The 20384-nt window shown below is 43.5% G+C and overlaps 2 protein-coding genes across 3 annotated transcripts in view; one reads left to right on the forward strand and one right to left on the reverse strand.

The window, feature by feature from the left end:
* Window positions 1-573: 573 nt before the first annotated feature.
* Window positions 574-4929, reverse strand: arv1 (ARV1 homolog, fatty acid homeostasis modulator). The gene is made up of 5 exons (XM_079526208.1): window positions 4795-4929; window positions 4318-4437; window positions 3053-3206; window positions 1967-2191; window positions 574-803 (listed from the first exon to the last, which is right to left on the reverse strand). Exons 1-5 carry the CDS (start codon window positions 4894-4896, stop codon window positions 679-681), a joined length of 726 nt encoding a protein of 241 aa, XP_079382334.1. The 5' UTR covers window positions 4897-4929; the 3' UTR covers window positions 574-678.
* A 248-nt stretch (window positions 4930-5177) lies between these two features.
* ttc13 (tetratricopeptide repeat domain 13) overlaps window positions 5178-20384 on the forward strand; it is a 34506-nt gene continuing 19299 nt past the window's right edge. For both annotated transcript variants that reach the window (XM_079526201.1, XM_079526202.1), the window contains exons 1-11: window positions 5178-5359; window positions 7163-7257; window positions 9160-9235; window positions 9392-9462; window positions 10615-10680; window positions 11511-11603; window positions 16104-16220; window positions 16698-16808; window positions 17593-17675; window positions 18055-18196; window positions 19895-20069. In XM_079526201.1, coding sequence (XP_079382327.1) covers window positions 5179-5359; window positions 7163-7257; window positions 9160-9235; window positions 9392-9462; window positions 10615-10680; window positions 11511-11603; window positions 16104-16220; window positions 16698-16808; window positions 17593-17675; window positions 18055-18196; window positions 19895-20069 — 1210 coding nt within the window. In that variant the 5' untranslated portion in view covers window position 5178. The remainder of the gene's footprint in view (window positions 5360-7162; window positions 7258-9159; window positions 9236-9391; window positions 9463-10614; window positions 10681-11510; window positions 11604-16103; window positions 16221-16697; window positions 16809-17592; window positions 17676-18054; window positions 18197-19894; window positions 20070-20384) is intronic.

Raw genomic sequence — 20384 nt, forward strand, 5'->3', positions numbered from 1 at the left:
CATGTAGTAACTTTTCACAAACCTCTATTTCCGGTCTCTCCCCACTATACAATAGTGACCACTGAATGTCAACAATACCTTCCAAACAATATGTAAAAAAATATATATGATTTTTAAATAAGGAAAAAAAATGAAAAGATTCCAGATCCATAATAAATAATGAGAGGACAGTTCTCATTCCTATCCTCGGTGTCTTCAAACAAACAACCGTATCTTTGGGTTGATGTACAGGGCTTTGTGTTACCCGCTCACAAAAAGCATTTGAAGCTCTTCCAAGTGCCTAAAAAGCTAAAACCAGGCTGTGTTCCAACTCTCTCTCCCTACAAAAGGAAATGTTACAAAACGAACACAAGAAAAAACACCCAGCGCTGCTGCTAACAGCAAAGTTCACTTCACTTCGTTCTGGATGATTAACTTGATTAGGCCTGACGTCGAAATAAAGAAAAGTCTTCTGAAAGAATATATATTATATTCAAAGATTTGTGCCGCATTTTCACGATTTTTCAAAAATAGCAGACCTACAAGCTCGTAGCGCGCCACTCGGTGGCGCGCTACGAGCTTGTAGATCTGCGCTTGTAGATCTTAAATGTTCTTCTCCTCGGTCTGACAGATACATATTTGTAGTAGTAGTTGTAATTGTAGCAGTGGCGTTGGGGGGGGGGTCGTAGTAGTGGTCATTTAGAAGGTAAAAATATCTTCAAAGGTCCTCGGAAGTCTCTCCACGGCCCAGGCGGCACAAGTCTCCGACACCAGGCCCACACACACTGCCATCATGGACAGACGTCGACTGCTGTTCAGAATGACTGGAATTTAAAGGCAGGAGAGATAAGATAAAAGGAGAAGACAAGAGTGAACAAAAATAATCTTTTAGCAGTGCCATCGTTTTTCCACTCAGTTTAACGCATATATTGAAGGAGAGATCTCAGAGTATCTCACTTAGCAAGACTAACTAACATGTACCAGACATTTCAATGAACAGCTGCCCTCTACTGGTTACTTATGAAAACTTCAAACTCTTTCTGTGTGGAGTTTGCATGTTCTCCCCGTGTCCCCTAGGGTAGGTAGTAGGTACCCTCACAAAAAACATGCAGTAATCCTGATCTCTAAACTGCCTCCCCCTGGCCAGCCGGGGCGGCTGATGGAGGGGAAAGGAACTAGTTGGAATAATGTGTTCCTTCCACGCGCTACGTCCAACCAGGGAAACTCCCCTCTGTCAGATGTAAAGGAGTGACTTGGGACACTCATGCATGAAGGAAGCATGAGTTCAAGTCCGTTGCTCTCCCCAGGTTGGCGGAGGGTGTGTAGAGTCCAGGATCACATTAGATAATTGACACAGGGGTGAAAAATGGCTTACAAAATCGTGGGATAAAAATGATGGGCTGTGACGTAGTGAGCAGTGATGTCTGCATGAACCACCAATCTAAAACGGACTGGCCAAGTGCACTGATCACTGTCACAAACGGACATGCCTAAAACTAAGACGAAAAATTTTCGTCGACTACCTTTTTCCACTGACGAAAACTAAATGGAAGCTAAATGAAAACTAAGCTATAAAGACTAAAACTAAGACTAAATGTATTGGCAATTTCGTCAACAAATAAAAACTAGTATAGGCTAAAATGTTAGGAAGGGACTAGTGGACAAGAGATCCAGTATAAGTCATTTAACACTTGGTTGCATGCTGAAAATAGCCGATCTACAAGCTCACAACGCGTCGCGCTGCGAGCTTGTAGATCGGCTATTTTCAGCAAGTGTAAAATCAGCCATTACGACGGCATCAAGGCCCGCCAAAATACATTTTAGTCGAATAATTCAACTGTCGTTTTTGTCAACTAAAATCTTATGATATTTAATCAACTAACACTGGACTAACACTAAAACATTCCAGGTGACTAAAACTAAATGAAAACTATTCAAGAGACTCTAAATGTACTGTCAAAATCAACAGTGTATGCTCTCCTCCTACCTCTGATCGCCTGTGAGTTGGAGGTGAGCACAAACAGCTTGATGAGTCCCAGGCAGAGCGGGGAGTAGTCGTGCTCCCAGATGACGGCCGGTATGAGCAGGATTTTACCGTAGCAGGACAGCAGCAGAGCTCTGAGCAGCAGGCCCAGCTCCACGTCGCCACCCTGCAGACAGCCCACCAGACCCCACAGGAAGCACAGCACGCCGCCGCAGAACGCCGACAACTCTACAACACAATGCAAAAGGATATATCATTCAGGGTACAAATTACCTCGTGCAGCAGAGATGCATGTTTAGCTGCGGCAACTGCCAAACAAGAGCTGTTTAGCTCGCCGCCGTGGCTGGACGCCAGTTCGAACCCTGTGGGCTCCCCCAGAGTTAAATGGTGCATTTATAATATATATAGCGCCTTTATCCAAGGCGCTTTACATAGATTACGCTTTACATTGCATTACATTCACCCATTCACACACACACACACACACACACACACACACACATACACCGATGGCGGCGGAAGACATGCAAGGTACCAACCAGCACGTCTGGAGCAATTTGGGGTTCAGTGTCTTGCCCAAGGACACTTCGACATGTAGACAGGAGGAGCCGGGATTCAAACCGCCGACCCATGGATCATTGGACGACCTGCTCTACCTCTTGAGCCACAGTCGCCCCCCAGAGTTAGCGTTGAAGTGTCCTTGAGCAAGACAATGAACCCCTAATTGCTCCTGATGTGCTGGTTGGTGCCTTGCATGGTTTCCGCTGCCATCGGTGTATGAATGTGTGTGTGAATGGGTGAATGTAAGGCACAGTCTATGTAAAGAGCCTTGGATAAAGGCGCTATATGAATGCACCATTTACTGTATGACATGAGTAGGGCAAGGAGAGGCACATTTATTGGTATAGCACATTTTAATAACAAGGCAGTTCAAAGTGTAGGTCTGGTCTAGAGTTCTCAGTCAACAGGCCTGAAAATTAAGGTCCGGCCCTAACTGGGCCCTATAACTGATCAGGCCTGAGGCCCGGCCCGACTAATTAGCATAGATTTTAGGCCAGACGGGCAGAATTTTTAGTTTTTCAAGCTTACCAAAGGCAGCCAGTCCAAACATGCTGTAGAAGTCCCATTCCTTGGTGTATCTGATGATGTCTGCAGGGTCACTGCTCTGCCCCGAGCCCTGGAGCTGAGACCAGCGGAGGTAGGCTTCACACAGCAGGCAGAAGACACACAACTTCCAGTGGATCTGCAGAGAGAGAGAGAGAGAGAGAGAGAGAGAGAGAGAGAGAGAGAGAGAGAGAGAGAGAGAGAGAGAGAGAGAGAGAGAGAGAGAGAGAGAGAGAGAGAGAGAGAGAGAGAGAGAGAGAGCATCAGACCAGTAGTTTTCACCCATTTTCATTTCAAGGCCCATTATTTACTTAGCATTTGATGAGATTTAGCCTCTCAGACCAAAGACTAAGAATAGAGGGGTTATGCACATGCAGAAAGTGAGTGGCAAAATTAGTGACAAAGTGAGTTTAATGTCGTTTATCGCCATTTAATGCAATCAATTACAACTTCCATGCTGTATTGATGTTGGTTGGTACCATTAGGAGAGATAACATGCGTTGATGAAAATAACAATTCTTCTACATTCTCTAATTGTGTAGACTTTAATTGTAATTTAAGTAATGAAGATGTTTAGCAATAATTTAACTCTTGAGAGAGTGTAAAATGAAGGGTCCATTTGGTGTCATTTTACACTCTCAAGAGTTAAAGATGTCCATTTGGTTACCAACTCTCCATCATTTAGCTATAGGGACCACCTGGAACCCCCTCAAGTGGTCCCTGGACCACTGGTTGAGAACCCCTGCATCAGACCAATGAATGAACAGATAAAACAAACTGGTAATGTACCCAGGGACGAGCACACATACACATCAAAGGGGGCTTCAGCCCCTGCCCCTTTACCCGTCTGTAAAACAACTGCCCTTTCCAGACCACAAATGCAGCATGTACTATAATATGGTGAAAGAAATGCAAAATGCCACTGCTTTCCAATGCCATTATACCGAAAGGCGGCATTCAGGAGAATTGCTTTTTTCCCCCCTGAAGTCTTCTGAACTTGAACGCAGTATTTTGCGTTGAACAAATTTGTTTTAGAAACCCATGTCGTTACACACCGCATCTCCACTAGCTAAAGAGTGCTGGGTTGCGCCCCGAAAATAGCTGATCTACAAGCTCTCAACGTGTTTGAGAGCTTGTAGATCTGCTATTTTTGTCCAAAAGTGCCCTCTTACGGGATTTCAGCCCCTCTACCACTCTCTGCACGTCCCAGTTCAGGTGTAGTGTAGGTTAGTGTGCTCTGGGTTGCTTACATTCAGACATGTGTTGAACAGAATGTGTTTGAACGCCTGGGTCTTGCACAGAATGGCGTCGATCAGGATGATCACCGGGTCGTATTCTATGTACTTGTCCACTGGCTTTTGGCAAGATTCCTGGGGGCACAACACACACACACACACACACACACACACACACACACACACACACACACACACACACACACACACACACACACACACACACACACACACACACACACACACACACACACACACACACATTTATGTCCACATAAGAGATACAAAACAAGGACACAAATATTTACAAGGTGCACTCTCTCTGGGGAGGGAGAGAGAGAGAGAGAGACAGAGACAGAGAGGTGTTACATTACAGCCAGGTAATTTTTCTTGCTACGGGGTGAGAAAATTACGAAATGCTTTGTGTTTTGGCCATGAATGAATGATGTACAACAGTACAACTAAAGAAGCCGTTATTATTAAATAACTCACACATATGGTTATCTTCAGGATGCCATTACTATAATCTCTGTGCAGCTCTGTGGCGCTCTGGTTGCACTCAATACAGCGAAAGACACCTTCCTCTTTACCCATCCTGACTGGATGGACCCCCTTATGATTATAATAATAATTATGGACCCTTATGATTATAATCTGATAACAAAAATAAGTAGCCGCCGGTTTGGGGTTTGACAGTTTTGGCTGTGACACCACTAGTCGCGACTTCCGGGATCTGTCTGTGGGTGGGGCGAGTGAGTGAATCTCCTTGGGAAATGTAGTTCTTTGTCGTTTCCAGCGGCTGGGGGCGTGTACGACGTGGAACTACAACATTCATAGCGACGCTTCCGCTCTCATCACCTCCACAGTCACACTGTAATGAAAGCCAACATGGCACCTGCCAGCCGCGCTGTTGTTGTGCTAGCGCTGTCGCTGCTCGTCTCCTCCCGGGCCATCTTCTCCACGGAGTACTTCTCCACCCTCACCTTCTTCAACAGCGAGCTGAACAAGCATGGCTGCAGCTCGCCGTCCGAGTGGGAGGAATATGCACAGGACTGTGGTAAGGAAGGGCTTCTTCTCGCCACGTCCTCTCTGTCTCTCCGTAGTGTGTAGAACCCGAAGCTAACTGACTCGCGTTGTATCCATGTTGGTTACCTATCGATTTACGTGACCCTGGCTAAGAAAGGTAGCTCGACAGACGTCAACTTAAAAATAAAAATAAAAAAAATAATTAAACTATTTATTTACTTTTTTTTTAAATGTTTTTTTTAAACAATATATTTATTTACTTTTTTCAATCATATACAACATTACAGTTATAGCTTTCTTGTTAATACAATGTCCAAACCCACAAACATAAACATGAAATAACTTGAAATTATTTAGTTAAGTGGTTCCCAAACTTTCATGTCAAGGAACCCCAAAATCTATTGTACATTTATTTAGACTGCGGACCCCCATTTGAAAATACATGCCAAGGAGGACCCCCATAAGAGAAGATTTTTTACGGCTCTAGGGGCCCCAGGTTTGACCTGGATTATAGGCTAGTACGGACCCCTATTTAATGGGGTCCGTACTCTGGGTGTGTACAAATGGTTCCATTTGTACACTCTCAGAGTCGACCCATAAGGGTCCATTTGGTTCCTAACTATCATTTAGCTGGGGACCCCCCTGGAACTCCCTCAAGGACCACTTTGGGAACGACTGATTTTTTTTTTTGCTCTTGGCGTGTTTTACATATTTTATTTGTTTGCCAATAATATTTGTAACAGCGGCCCTGTTCTTTGGCGTCACTGTTTCGACAGGTCACCAAACTCGGTGTAGCATTCGTGCGGCAGATTAACGGTAACAAGTCGGTGTGTGTGTGTGTATGTATGCTAACTAGACTGCTTTACTTCCGTGCCCTTTGACAGACTGGAGGTGAGATATAACTGAAGCTGTGTGCTCTTGTGCAAAAGGCCAGATTTAGATCTCAAAACTGACGGCTATAATAAGGTTTAAAAATATAAACGCACTGAGTATATTTCTGTGTATTGGTGGTTGCACTTCTTTGATTACCCCCAATGAAAGAAGAAGTGCATGCTGCCTCATTTGCTGTTATTTAGCAGTAGTGGACACTATCTTATTCACATTGTATGAACTGCCAAGTTGTCAAACAGCAACTCCAGCCCACCACCAATGCTGAATAGGACATTTCTGTGGTCCCTCATTGAATACTTTTGGAAGAAGAACACTTCTGAGTTCTGAGTTGTAGAGCTGTGTGGAATTAATTACTGTTGTCCAAAACCACACTATGAGCACGCTTTGCTGTTTTGGAAGTCATCAGGGTTGAGTCACTTTGACATCTGACTGAGATAGCCTATTATGTACAATACACAGCTTGTTTAAAATAATAATAACAAAGACTGGACGGACAGATACAAAAAGCATAACCCATGCTTTCCTGACAGGTGCAATCTTGGGTTAGTTTAACTGTTTAATACACTCATCTAGGACTTTTTTGTTTTGATGAATGGGCTGGCCAGGTTGCCAGATAGTGTAGCATCTTAACCCATTTTGGGCGGGAACCCCTTTTGGTGTTTTAACAAAGCATTATGCTTATAGCGCGCCACCGAGTGGCACGCTACGAGCTTGTAGGTCTGCTATTTTTGAAAAATCGTGAAAATGCGGCACAAGTCTTTGAATATATATTCTTTCATAGCGAACGTTTTTTTTATTTCGACGTCGGGCTTAAAAGTTGCTTCTGGCCAGTGGTCATTCCGTCATAATGATTGATTTATACTCCATTCTTTCTACTGTCTCTGCAGTCAGTGTGTCAATATCTTGGTCGGATAATTCATTTCTTTCCCCACATTGTCTTTAGAGTCATCCATTTTGCAGTTGGAAGACCCAGACTGTGAAGAAGGAAGCAACCCACCCTGCGAGTCTATCTTCTCACTTAATGCTGAAAAGATTCTTGTGAGATATTGTCCTCTCTTACACGCACACGCCCGCACACACGCATGCATACACATTACACGCACGCACGCACGCACGCACACACGCACGTATGCCTAACGCACGCACGCACAGTCACATAGATCAAGTGATCACTGATATAGTCAGTAACCATTTCCTTTTTGAAGGATCACTGTGGTTTGAATTTTCCTCGAGTCTAAACAAAGCCGAATCTAATCATGACAGCACTGCACCACATTATGTCAGTTTGAGCCACTTTTTCTTAACCTAATTATTATTAAACTACATTATTATGAGCTTTTTAATATGTTCCATTATAGCCTATCGAGGTCAGGAAAGATACATTAACATACAGACCATTTGAGCGTAAATGAAAACACCAAAGATGGTACGAGTCATTATGGTACAACACAGTGCCTTTAATCAGTGACGGCCTATGTCTAATCACGGCCTCAGCTGTAAGAAAACCATGATGCCATATAAATAAATGGATGGAATGTTCACAGAGCCTAAAGATACATAGTTATTACATAGACGTAAAACCCGTCAGACCAGCAGTGCCTAAAGATACTCTGTACTAAAATGAAAAGTAATGCAGTACATGTGAACCCACACCGAATGGCAGGGCAACATAATGAAGAGACCTAAAGGATACAACACAACAGGAAGAGTTGGGGGAGGTGATGGTGGTTTGTTCAACGACAAACTGACATGACAGCTGGGGGGAAACATAATATGCGAGGGTATACTCACTGTTTGAGGTGAGCATGGGACAGGTTTGACTTCCGTGCCTGCCAGCCCCTAAACTACCGCAATGCTCCCATTTTAGTTTCAAATTCTGCACTGCACACATGCGTTACACTAATGTTTAGGTTTATCCCATTTTGGGGCGGGAACCCCTTTTGGTGTTAGCATTATGTTATGCTTTAGCTATTGAAAAATAGCAGATCTACAAGCTCATAGCGCGCCACCGAGTGGCGCGCTACGAGCTTGTAGGTCTGCTATTTTTTTTAAATCGAAGAACCACTGACATAGAAACATAGCTTTTTCAGAAAACTGTCAGGATGTAGAATACATTTTTAGAATCTGATCTCAGGTCAAAATGGGTTATGTTAAACGTGCAACAATACTATAACCTTTGCAGTAGTCATCTAGAGTCACTATCTGTGGACTCTGGACTATGTAACTAGGTCTCTAATGTATGTGATGTTATGTGATTACGTCTGTAATTTGTGGTCTTTTAACCCATTTAGGCCTGACGTCGAAATAAAAAAAACGTTCGCTCTGTAGGTATTTTTCAAAAATAGCAGACCTACAAGTTCATAGCTTGTAGATAGCTATGAGCTTGTAGATCTGCTATTTATTAATAGCTAAAGTATAACATAATGCTTAGTTAAAACACCAAAAGGGGTTCCCGCCCAAAATGGGTTAAGACGATCTTTAGGCATAGATGTACGTTTTGTGTGTTCCATTTTTCTACACTCGGGGGTTGATTCGTTACTCTGTTGGCTTCACACAGGAAACCACAATCTGAATGCTGCAGTAACTTAGTTGCAATCTTGTTCTGCATCGTAATGTGTGCATGCATACATGCATTGCTCACTTAATGTCTAATAGGCCTATCTATTTTTGCTTGCATGTAAAATGACGCGTGCATGCTGACTTTTGTAATGAGTCCATATTTGTTCTTGTATGTGCTTGCATGTGTCTTTCTCCCTCGCTATAGTATGATAGATGAATTGCACTGTTTTTAGATTGATCATGAAGTACTTATTTATTCTAGGATTGTATGTCATTTCCCTGTCTTATCTGTCTCTTTTTAATGCCCCTGGGAGCTGACCTCCAACATGTCCTAATGGCAAATAAAGTCTATTCTAATTCTATCCTATTCTATTCTCACAGACCCAAGCAAAATTGTTCATAGAACAGAAGAAATTCCCTTTCCCTGTAGAGAACCACAATACAAATGAAGAACTTGGTAAGTTGACACTTTGCTTGATGAAAGCCTTTTTGACGTTTTGAAGATCGGTGCACTGAATTGAGCTGTCCTGACTGTGCACGGCATGCCTTTAATGTCTACTCTACAACACTGCTCCCCTGTTGCATGTCTCATCTTTGTTTCCTGTCGTTGCAGCCATAGGGTATGTTCTGATAGGTAATGGCCTGTACGATGAAGCCATCAAGCACTTCTCTCTGTTACTACAGGTCAGTCTGAATTCAATGCACTTAAACTAGGCTGTAAATGGTGCATTTATATAGCGCCTTTATCCAAGGCTCTTTACATAGATTGTGCATTACATTACATTCACCCATTCATGCACACATTCATACACCGATGGCGGCGGAAACCATGCAAGGCACCAACCTGCACATCAGGAGCAATTAGGGGTTCAGTGTCTTGCTCAAGGACACTTCGACACTTAACTCTGGGGGAGCCCACAGGGTTCGAACTGGCAACCTTGTGGTTACCATCCGGCCACTCTACCCCTCAGCCACCGCCACCGTGCATTTATATAGCGACTTTATCCAAGGCGCTTTACATAGATTGTGCATTACATTCACCCATTCACACACCGATGACAGAGGAAGCCATGCGAGGCACCAGCCTGTACATCGGGAGCAATTAGGGTTTCAGTGTCTTGCTCAAGGACACTTCGACACTTAACTCTGGGGGAGCCCGGGTTTGAACTGGGAACCTTGCAGTTCCTATCCGGCCACTCTACCCCTGAGCCACCGCCGCCCCACTAGGCTATAGGTCAATACATGTCATTGTGGATATAACCGTGTAATGATATCTGATCTGTAATTGATATTCATAGTACCCTACTGAAAGTAATGGGATATAGACTGTATGTGTGTGACTTCCTCATCATACCTGGAAGTTTTGTGGGGAGTCGCAAAAAAACGTTTTGTCCTCGACAGCCCATACATCCAAACGGAAAAGTCCTAGTATCTGATTGCATTAAACAATGTTAAACGACGTTAAATTCGCTTTGCCACTCACTTTGCCACTCGATTTTGCCATTCACTTTATGCATGCGCATACCCTCTATTCTATTCAATGTTTTCCTCAAATCAAACGAATAACTGTATGCTTTAGAAAATGGTTGGTAGTAAAGTATACTGAGAGTTAATGTGCCAAACAACTGCTGGTATTGTCCTTTTTAATAAACCAATGTCCATTGGAGAAGAGATATCATTATTTATTGTCAATACACCTATTAGGACTGTCACTGCAGCCACGAATAGCTTTTTTTTGGTAAATCCAGTCTCCGATCGTGAAAATGAAATGTTCTTTGCCTTTTTATTCAAAAAAATATGTTCCCCCTGAGTTCTTGTATTGTGTCATTGTTGCAGAGCGACCCAGAGCTGGTCAGTGCCATCTACGGGAGAGGGATAGCTTATGGAAAGAAGAGCATTCAGGTGAGTTTTGACTAGGGATGTGCTGATGAGACATTTTGGCCGATATCGATATCCGATATAATTAATTGCTGTTATGGCCGATAACCGATATTACCGATGTCGATGTGATCTCATTCTGTATTGAAACATTATAATAATTTTGTCCATTCTGAAAAAATACATGTAACAGGGTATCTGGACTGCAGGCTTTTTATATTTAATATTGTGAGCTTGTAGATCTGTTCAAGCTGTTACTTCGGGCTTGTTTATCTGTAAAGACAGACTGATTAATCGGACCGATTAATTCATCGGTCTGATTGATTAATCGAACCGATGCCGATTAATCTAAAACTAAAATCCGATTTTAATCTAAAAAACTATTAGATACCCGATTAATCTCCCATCACTACTAGCCCATTCTGGGCGGGAACCCCTTTTGGTGTTTTAAGCATGTTATACTGCTATGAGCTTGTAGATCTGCTATTTTTGAAAAATCCTGAAAATGTGGCTCAAATTTCAAATATATATATTCTTTCAGAGCGAACATTTTTAACTCAAATCTTTGCTTCTGGGGGGGTCACTGGAACAACATATTTTGAGATGGAGGTCAGCAGCCAATTACATATAATCTTTGGGCGTCTGTCTCTCAAAAATGTTTGAGAACGACTGACAGAAACATGAGGTTTTTCTGAAAACTGTCAGGATTTAGAAGACATTTGTAGAATCATCCTCGGGTCTAAATGGGTTAAAGACCCTTGTCAGCAGTTGTCTATTTGTTGTGTACATCCTCTCAGTAGTTGTGTGTATCCCCCCCCCTCTCCCCCCCCCCCCCCTCTCTGTTTCTGTACCAGGATATAAAAAATGCTGACTTGGCGTTGTACGAGCTCAGCCGAGTCATTACCCTGGAGCCCAATAGACCGGAGGTGTATGAGCAGAGAGCTGAGGTGAGGACAGCGACGCGCATCACTGTGACAGCCACATAGAATCACTGTGACAGCCACATAGAATCCCTTGACTCCTTCAAAACCGCTCTCCACTGTGACAGCCACATAGAATCCCCTGACTCCTTCAAAACCGCTCTCCACTGTGACAGCCACATAGAATCCCTTGACTCCTTCATCACTGTGACAGCCACATAGAATCCCTTGACTCCTTCATCACTGTGACAGCCACATAGAATCCCTTGACTCCTTCATCACTGTGACAGCCACATAGAATCCCTTGACTCCTTCAAAACCGCTCTCCACTGTGACAGCCACATAGAATCCCTTGACTCCTTCAAAACCGCTCTCCACTGTAACAGCCACATAGAATCCATTGACTCCTTCAAAACCGCTCTCCACTGTGACAGCCACATAGAATCCCTTGACTCCTTCAAAACCGCTCTCCACTGTAACAGCCACATAGAATCCATTGACTCCTTCAAAACCGCTCTCCACTGTAACAGCCACATAGAATCCATTGACTCCTTCAAAACCGCTCTCCACTGTGACAGCCACATAGAATCCCTTGACTCCTTCATCACTGTGACAGCCACATAGAATCCCTTGACTCCTTCATCACTGTGACAGCCACATAGAATCCCTTGACTCCTTCAAAACCGCTCTCCACTGTGACAGCCACATAGAATCCCCAGACTCCTTCAAACCCGCTCTCCACTGTGACAGCCACATAGAATCCCCTGACTCCTTCAAACCCGCTCTCCACTGTGACAGCCACATAGAATCCCTTGACTCCTTCAAAACCGCTCTCAAAGGGCACCTACGGACGGCTGCAATTAGAAACTGGCCCCCCGTAAAATCTGAATCATCCCCCACCCACCCCTTTTCCCCCCTCACTGTATATGTTTTTTTTTCTTTCCCTTTTTACCTCCTCTATGATGATTTGGTTATACAGAAGTGTATATTTGTACGTCTCTAAATGTTATGATGAATTGAAAAATGAAAACGGTGGACCCTATTTTAAACAAGTGTAATATTATGGTGTCGTCCACGGTTAACAGTTTTTGTATTTAGTTGTGCTTGAAATGTACTGCAATTCTGCATACCTTGAATAAATACTTCAATCAATCAATCAATCAAAGCTCTGCCAGATCCAATTATCCAAAGTGTTATGTGACTAAAAATGTCCAAGGTCCTTAAAACTGCAATAGCTGCTTTTTTTTCACAGTCAGGACAAGAGTGTATGACCCAGAAATGATAGCCTGGTATCCAGCCTGCTTCGCTACGTTCGGCGGATTTTTTTTTCTCTCTTCGCTTATCAGTCTGGAAAGCCTCCTATCTCCAAGGGAGGCGGGACATGCCAAAAGCTTCGAAACCTAACGTGGCTTCTGATTGGTCTGTGGTGCGGGGCGGGACAAAGCACCAGTGAGACGTCATAGCAAAGCGCAGCTACTGCAGACAGAGCGGATGGAGGGTGGCGCTGGCTGATGACGTAGGTTGCCTAACGCTACTCTCATTCGTTGGAACAACATCCAATCAGCAACGACGTTGACTACGTAACATATGTAGTTCTAGTGTAGTTCTGCAAAACCTCCCAATGGGAGGCTTTCCAGACTGATAAGCGAAGAGAGAAAAAAAAATCCGCCGAACGTAGCGAAGCAGGCTGGATACCAGGCTACAGAAATGATGCCATATGAATTTAAAGTAGTCTCTGCTCTCTGGCTTTCAAGTTCAGAGATTTCCTGACATTCAGACATTCCAAGTTACGGTCATAAGACGACAAATACTGTATGATTGAGTAAACAAGCCATTTAGCCAATATTGCAAATGGAGTAGACCCAATTTCTCTTCCTGGGAGTGGAGACTCATTTGGAGCCCTCAGTCGTTACGACTGAGGTCTATGAACAGATCAGAGATGAGAGAGAGGAAGAAAGAAGAGTATATCTTAGTATCTTCCTGCTCTGTGGAAGATGGTCCATAAAGAAATGCATATAGTCTATAATTTCATCCTTTTGTCAGGTTCAGGTTTATTTGTCATATGTATAGATACAGTGTATAAATACAATGAAATTTATTTTGCTCAGAGCACTCTGTCTTACATAAACAAACATCTATAGTGCAAAGAAGTGACAATACAGTGCAATACAGCAATACAGTTCAAGGTCAGCTGTTCAGCAGCCTGACTGCCTGGGGGAAGAAACTGTTACTGAGACGGGTGGTGCGAGATTTGATGCTCTGGTAGCGTTTTTTGGAAGGGAGTTGTTTGAACAGGGTATTTGCGGGATGGCTGGTGTCTTTAATGATGTTGTGGGCTTTTTTCATACGACGAGTGGTGTAGATGTTGTGGAGGCTGGGTAGTTCTGTGCTGCCGATGATTTTAGCTGCTGTTTTAACGGTCCTCTGCAACCTGTTGCAGTCCTGAGCGGTCGTGTTACCGTACCACACTGTGATACAGCCAGTTAAGACACTTTCAATTATACAGCGATAAAAGTTCACTAGTCCTTTTGTACTTAAGCCAAATGTTTTAAGGCGCCTCAGAAAGTACAGTCGCTGCTGCGCCTTCTTGAGGATGTACTCGGTGTTGAGTGACCATGTGAATGTGTCTGTGATGTGTATCCCCCACGGGAAAGGGAAGATTCTCGGCTCCTGTCACAAGTCGATGAAATACTACACAGTAAATTCTGTGTTAATTAGTACGCTTCCGTTTGGTTCCATTTGTACTGTCAAGAGTTGTGAGGATTCCCAATGCTCTATATATAATATAAAATGCTGGCATTGATTTTCCAGGGCTTTTTAAGAGAGGTTTCAACATTCAGAACACATTGGGAGGAGTTATTTCAGATTTTCACATGGAACACAATATAATCTAGTTACCACATAATACACATTACAGCATTACAGAAAATTCCCCCAGATTGTTCTCCCAGTTTATTATTATTATTATTTTTTTTACCATATTTACTATCATTCCTAACAGAAATTTAAATCAAGGTACAGCAATGATACAGTAATGTTCAGGATTGGCTCTCTTTCATCTCTAGGTGTAGTGGGCTACAACATGGAACCAGAGGGTTGTGGTCTTCTCTTTCATCTCTAGGTGTAGTGGGCTACAACATGGAACCAGAGGGTCGTGGTTGTGACCTGGAGGTTTATCTCTTCTCTTTCATCTCTAGGTGTAGTGGGCTACAACATGGAACCAGAGGGTTGTGGTTGTGACCTGGAGGTTTATCTCTTCTCTTTCATCTCTAGGTGTAGTGGGCTACAACATGGAACCAGAGGGTTGTGGTTGTGACCTGGAGGTTTATCTCTTCTCTTTCATCTCTAGGTGTAGTGGGCTACAACATGGAACCAGAGGGTTGTGGTTGTGACCTGGAGGTTTATCTCTTCTCTTTCATCTCTAGGTGTAGTGGGCTACAACATGGAACCAGAGGGTTGTGGTTGTGACCTGGAGGTTTATCTCTTCTCTTTCATCTCTAGGTGTAGTGGGCTACAACATGGAACCAGAGGGTTGTGGTCTTCTCTTTCATCTCTAGGTGTAGTGGGCTACAACATGGAACCAGAGGGTTGTGGTTGTGACCTGGAGGTTTATCTCTTCTCTTTCATCTCTAGGTGTAGTGGGCTACAACATGGAACCAGAGGGTTGTGGTTGTGACCTGGAGGTTTATCTCTTCTCTTTCATCTCTAGGTGTAGTGGGCTACAACATGGAACCAGAGGGTTGTGGTCTTCTCTTTCATCTCTAGGTGTAGTGGGCTACAACATGGAACCAGAGGGTTGTGGTTGTGACCTGGAGGTTTATCTCTTCTCTTTCATCTCTAGGTGTAGTGGGCTACAACATGGAACCAGAGGGTTGTGGTTGTGACCTGGAGGTTTATCTCTTCTCTTTCATCTCTAGGTGTAGTGGGCTACAACATGGAACCAGAGGGTTGTGGTTGTGACCTGGAGGTTTATCTCTTCTCTTTCATCTCTAGGTGTAGTGGGCTACAACATGGAACCAGAGGGTTGTGATTGTGACCTGAAGGTTTTATATAGGGTGGGGGAAGAGAAACAACTTTCGGAGAGGAATGTTGTCTGACTGGCTCAGGAGGTAGAGCAGGTTGTCCATGGGTCGATCCATGGGTCGGCAGTTCGAATCCCGGCTCCTCCTCCCGTCTACATGTCAAAGTGTCCTTGGGCAAGACACTGAACCCCAAATTGCTCCCGATGTGCTGGTTGGTGCCTTGCATGGCTTCTGCCGCCATCGGTGTATGAATGTGTGTGTGAATGGGTGAATGTAATGCACTATGTAAAGCGCCTTGGATAAAGGCGCTATATAAACCTGGAACAACACATTTTGAGATTGGAGTCCGGGGCCAATTACATATAATTCTGGGGGACTGGCAGAAAACTGTCAGGATTTAGAAGAGCTTGTCGAATCATCCTCAGGTTTATGTCTTTATACTGACCTTTCGATTGCATCTAACTGTTTGCGTGTATGTATGCATGTCCATTGCCCACCACTCCAGATCTTATCCCCACTGGGTCGTATCAGCGAGGCATTGGGGGACCTGACCAAAGCCATCCAGCTGCAGCCTTCGGCACGCCTCTACAGACACAGAGGAACTCTCCTCTTCATATCAGAGGTCTGAAGAACGACAAAATGACGTTTAAAAAAAAAAAAGGGTTGGATGTTGTTTTTGTTGAGTGACACTTTGTGACTGATGCTTAATTAAATAGGTAGCGCGGCACCGAGTGCCGTGCTACGAGCTTGTAGATCTGCTATTTTTTTTAAATCGTGAAAATGTGGTGCAAATCTTTGAATATATATATATATATATTCTTTCAGAATAAACGTTTTTAACTCAAATCTTTGCTTCTGGGAGGTGCCTGGAACTACATATTTTCAGATGGGGTTCCGCGGCCAAATACAGATCATTCTGGGGTTCCTTGACATGAAAAAGGGTTGAGCACCACTGACATAGAAACATAGGGTTTTTCAGAAAACTGTCAGGATTTAGAAGACATTTCTAGAATCTGATCTCGGGTCTAAATGGGTTAAACTGGACGAACTTGAGTCCATCCCCGTGTTGACCACGGTCTGACCCTTCCGTCCCCCTCAGGACTACGTTGCTGCTATGGAGGACTTCCAGCAGTCTCTGGACCTCAAGAAGAACCAGCCTATTGCCATGCTGTACAAAGGACTCACCTTCTTCCACAGAGGCATGCTCAAGGTACCATTGCTGCTGTTTCTGCTACAACTAATATATTCATCTTAATACAATAATTGATCTCAACTAATTTGCGAGTCAAATTATTTTATTGCCTTTTTAGTTAGAATTTGCTAGAATCTAGATTTTGTTTTTGCTAGAAAATGCTAGATTTTTTTCTATGGTAATAGATTGTAATACAGCCCTGATAACTGTCGAGATTACACACAACAACAACTAAGACATATACAGATATATAAATCACAGAAACAACAAAATAAAACCGTGGCAGAAAACTAGTCTGTTAAAAAACAATGACATAGTGAGATAGGGGATATAATGGGGTTAGTTTTGTTAGTGCCCTTTCCTTTTAACCCATTCTGGTCGGGAACCCCTTTTGGTGTTTTAAACATTATGTTATGATTTAGCTATTGAAAAATAGCAGACCTACAAGCTCGTAGCGCGCCACCGAGTGGCGCGCTACGAGCTTGTAGGTCTGCTATTTTTTGAAAAATCGTGAAAATGCTGCACAAATCTTTGAATATATATTCTTTCAGAGGACTTTTTATTTATTTCGACATCAGGCCTTAATGGGTTTTAATGTTGCATCTACAGTCTTTTCTTTCGCCACTTTTTGCAGTTCTGTGCTGACGCTTTTCCACGAAATTCGGCAATTTGGTAGAGGGCCATGGGAAACGGTCAAGAACTGAAGCTCACAGTCATTCGTCAAAAGGACCGCTGGCTACTAAAAAGTTACTTTTTAGTTGTTTCAATGCGTACAAACATTCTCACCCTTCCTCTCTCCTAGGAAGCCATCGAGACATTCAAAGAGGCTCTGAAGTTGAAGGCTGACTTCATCGATGCATATAAAAGCCTTGGGCAGGCCTACAGGTACAGACGACTTGAATCAACTTCTTTCAATGTTTCAATTTTGTGTTTCTTTTTACCCGATTTTTTTTCCCAGTAACAGGATGAATGCAGTCCACAATGTGTATTGCAAACTAGTTTCAAATCGTTCATGGGCTATGAACCATCCGTATTATATTTAATTACCAAGTAGTAGTCCAATACTAATACATTTATTTTACTTCTGTATTCTTCTCTACTTCTCTCTGATTTGGTGTCCATGTATTTTGTGGGAAAACCTCTCTCTCTCTCTCTCTCTGTCTGTGTCTCTCTGTCTCTGTCTCTCTGTCTCTCTCTCTCTCTCTCTCTCTCTCTCTCTCTCTCTCTCTCTCTCTCTCTCTCTCTCTCTCTCTCTCTCTCTCAGGGAGTTGGGTGATTTCGAGGCAGCGATGGAGAGTTTTCAGAAAGCCCTGATGTTGAATCAGAACCACATCCAGTCCCTCCAGCTCCGAGGCATGATGCTGTACCACCACGGCTCACTGCAGGAGGCTATAGGCAACTTCAAGGTACGTACAGAGACACAAAACCACAAAAACCCTGCACACACGCTGTGAATAATGGATTTAAACATTAAATGTTAAATGTCCTTTCCCATTTTTTGTCCACTTTTTTCCTCTCTGTTCTCTTGTTCTCCTCCATCTCTTTTCTACATTTCTCCTCTTGCCGAGCATGTAGAACACTTCTAGTGATGCTCCTTGACATGTTTGTGGAGAATGCGGTTAGGTCTTGCCACCATGTATTAAACGGAGCCTGCCAGAACCGTAGTAACCGTAGGATTAAATTAACCGCGAAGCCCACCAGAACCGTAGACTACGTTTTCTAGGGTTTATGTTCTTTAACCCATTTTGACCTGTGATCAGATTCAAAAAATGCATTCTACATCCTGACAGTTTTCTGAAAAAGCTATGTTTCTGTCAGTCATTCTTCGATTTTTCAAAAATAGCAGACCTACAAGCTCGTAGCGCGCCACTTGGTGGCGCGCTACGAGCTTGTAGATCTGCTATTTTTCAATAGCTAAAGCATAACATAATGCTAACACCAAAAGGGGTTCCCGCCCAGAATGGGTTAATCCATGTTTTGATCGGATTGTTAGCTGCCGCTCGCTAGCATAACAGTCAAAGTGGGACAGTGGCCGTGGCCATTTTGAAGATGCGCACGCATCCACTCACACTCTATGTGCTGCTTTCAATGGCCTGTATCTCCAAATCGGCGCAATGAATGTCTTCTGGTGAAAACAAGGCTTTTCAGCGGCCGACAGCAGGCGCTGTGATACTCGCGGTCGGGTTTTTTCACCACAACAACCGGTCAAGACACCACACACACAGCATTACGTCATTGTAAGATCCGGTTACGGATATTTGGCTCTTCAAAATAAGGGTTGTGCGCGATAAAACATTGGCAATGCGCGATAGATACATGAATTAATCCTGGTTAGTTAGTGACTCCTTCCACCACAGACATGCATAGCACAATGCTAGCTTGCCAACACGGTGCATTTACAGTTAAAGTTAAAGTATCAGTACGCTGAAGTTAATGATGTTTTCTTCCTCATTCACCCAGAGTGAAAAAGGCTACTTGGTATATGAGATTTCATGATTTCCATAACGGCTTCTCGGCTTACTCTACTAGTCGCTACTCTGTCTCCTCCCTCTCTCTCTGAGGCACTCACACTAGGGCTTTCACTTCTAGTGATGTTTGAGTGGTGTAAACCACTCCTACAACTGGCTTTGTTAGTGCAGAAAAAATGAGCATGGTTGCTATGTTCACCCTGTTCACCCGGGTGTGATTTCATTACGTCAGACATGATTTCATTACGTCAGACAGGCTATATTACACCACTCAGTTCACACGGGTGTGATTTTTTTTTTACTAGTTGCCTAGTTTACTAGTCGACTAGTTGTTTAACTAGGCCTAACTATCATGTAATAATAGTTGTGCATTTAAAAACTGTACATTGGTGACTATAACTATGATCTAGCAGCTGATCTTGAGGCCTACAAAAACGGGGGGAAAAACCCCCCTTTTTCTTTTCTTAACTAGTCAACTAGTACCAACAAGGTCGACTAGTGGATTTACTAGTCGACTAGTTGCTTAAAGCCCTAACTCACACTCCCTTGACTTTTACTGCTGTGTTGCCTCCCATCACCGCTCACATTCACTGACCCTTTCATTATCTCCTTTCTCTTTCCCCATCTTCCTTCCAGAGGTGTCTCCAGCTAGAGCCCTACAACGAGGTGTGTCAGTACATGAAGGGGCTGAGCCACGTGGCCATGGGCCAGTTCTACGAGGGTATCAAAGCCCAGACCAAGGTCATGCTGAACGACCCCCTGCTGGGGCAGAAAGCCAGCTCGGAATACCTCAAAGTCAAATACCTCAGAGGTACCGTCTGTGCAACGCAGTGTACACCTATTGATCACTGATATGTTAATACCTCAGAGGTACTGTCTGTGCAACGCAGTGTACACCTATTGATCACTGATATGTTAATACCTCAGAGGTCTGTCTGTGCAACACAGTGTACACCTCAGAGGTACCTCAGAGGTACCTCAGAGGTACTGTCTGTGCAACACAGTGTACACCTATTGATCACTGATATGTTAATACCTCAGAGGTACTGTCTGTGCAACACAGTGTACACCTATTGATCACTGATATGTTAATACCTTAGAGGTACTGTCTGTGCAACACAGTGTA

This window comes from Electrona antarctica (genome assembly GCF_951216825.1).
Source record: "Electrona antarctica genome assembly, chromosome: 17".
Taxonomy (NCBI): Eukaryota; Metazoa; Chordata; class Actinopteri; order Myctophiformes; family Myctophidae; genus Electrona; species Electrona antarctica.

Excerpts from the sequence above, each read along its gene's own strand:
- arv1 (XM_079526208.1), bottom strand. The coding sequence starts at position 4,896 with ATGGGTAAAGAGGAAGGTGTCTTTCGCTGTATTGAGTGCAACCAGAGC. Across the intron at positions 4,438-4,794 it reads TCCTGAAGATAACCATATGT|GAATCTTGCCAAAAGCCAGT; the intron begins GTGAGTTATTTA and ends TTGTGCCCCCAG. Across the intron at positions 3,207-4,317 it reads TGTTCAACACATGTCTGAAT|ATCCACTGGAAGTTGTGTGT; the intron begins GTAAGCAACCCA and ends CTCTCTCTGCAG.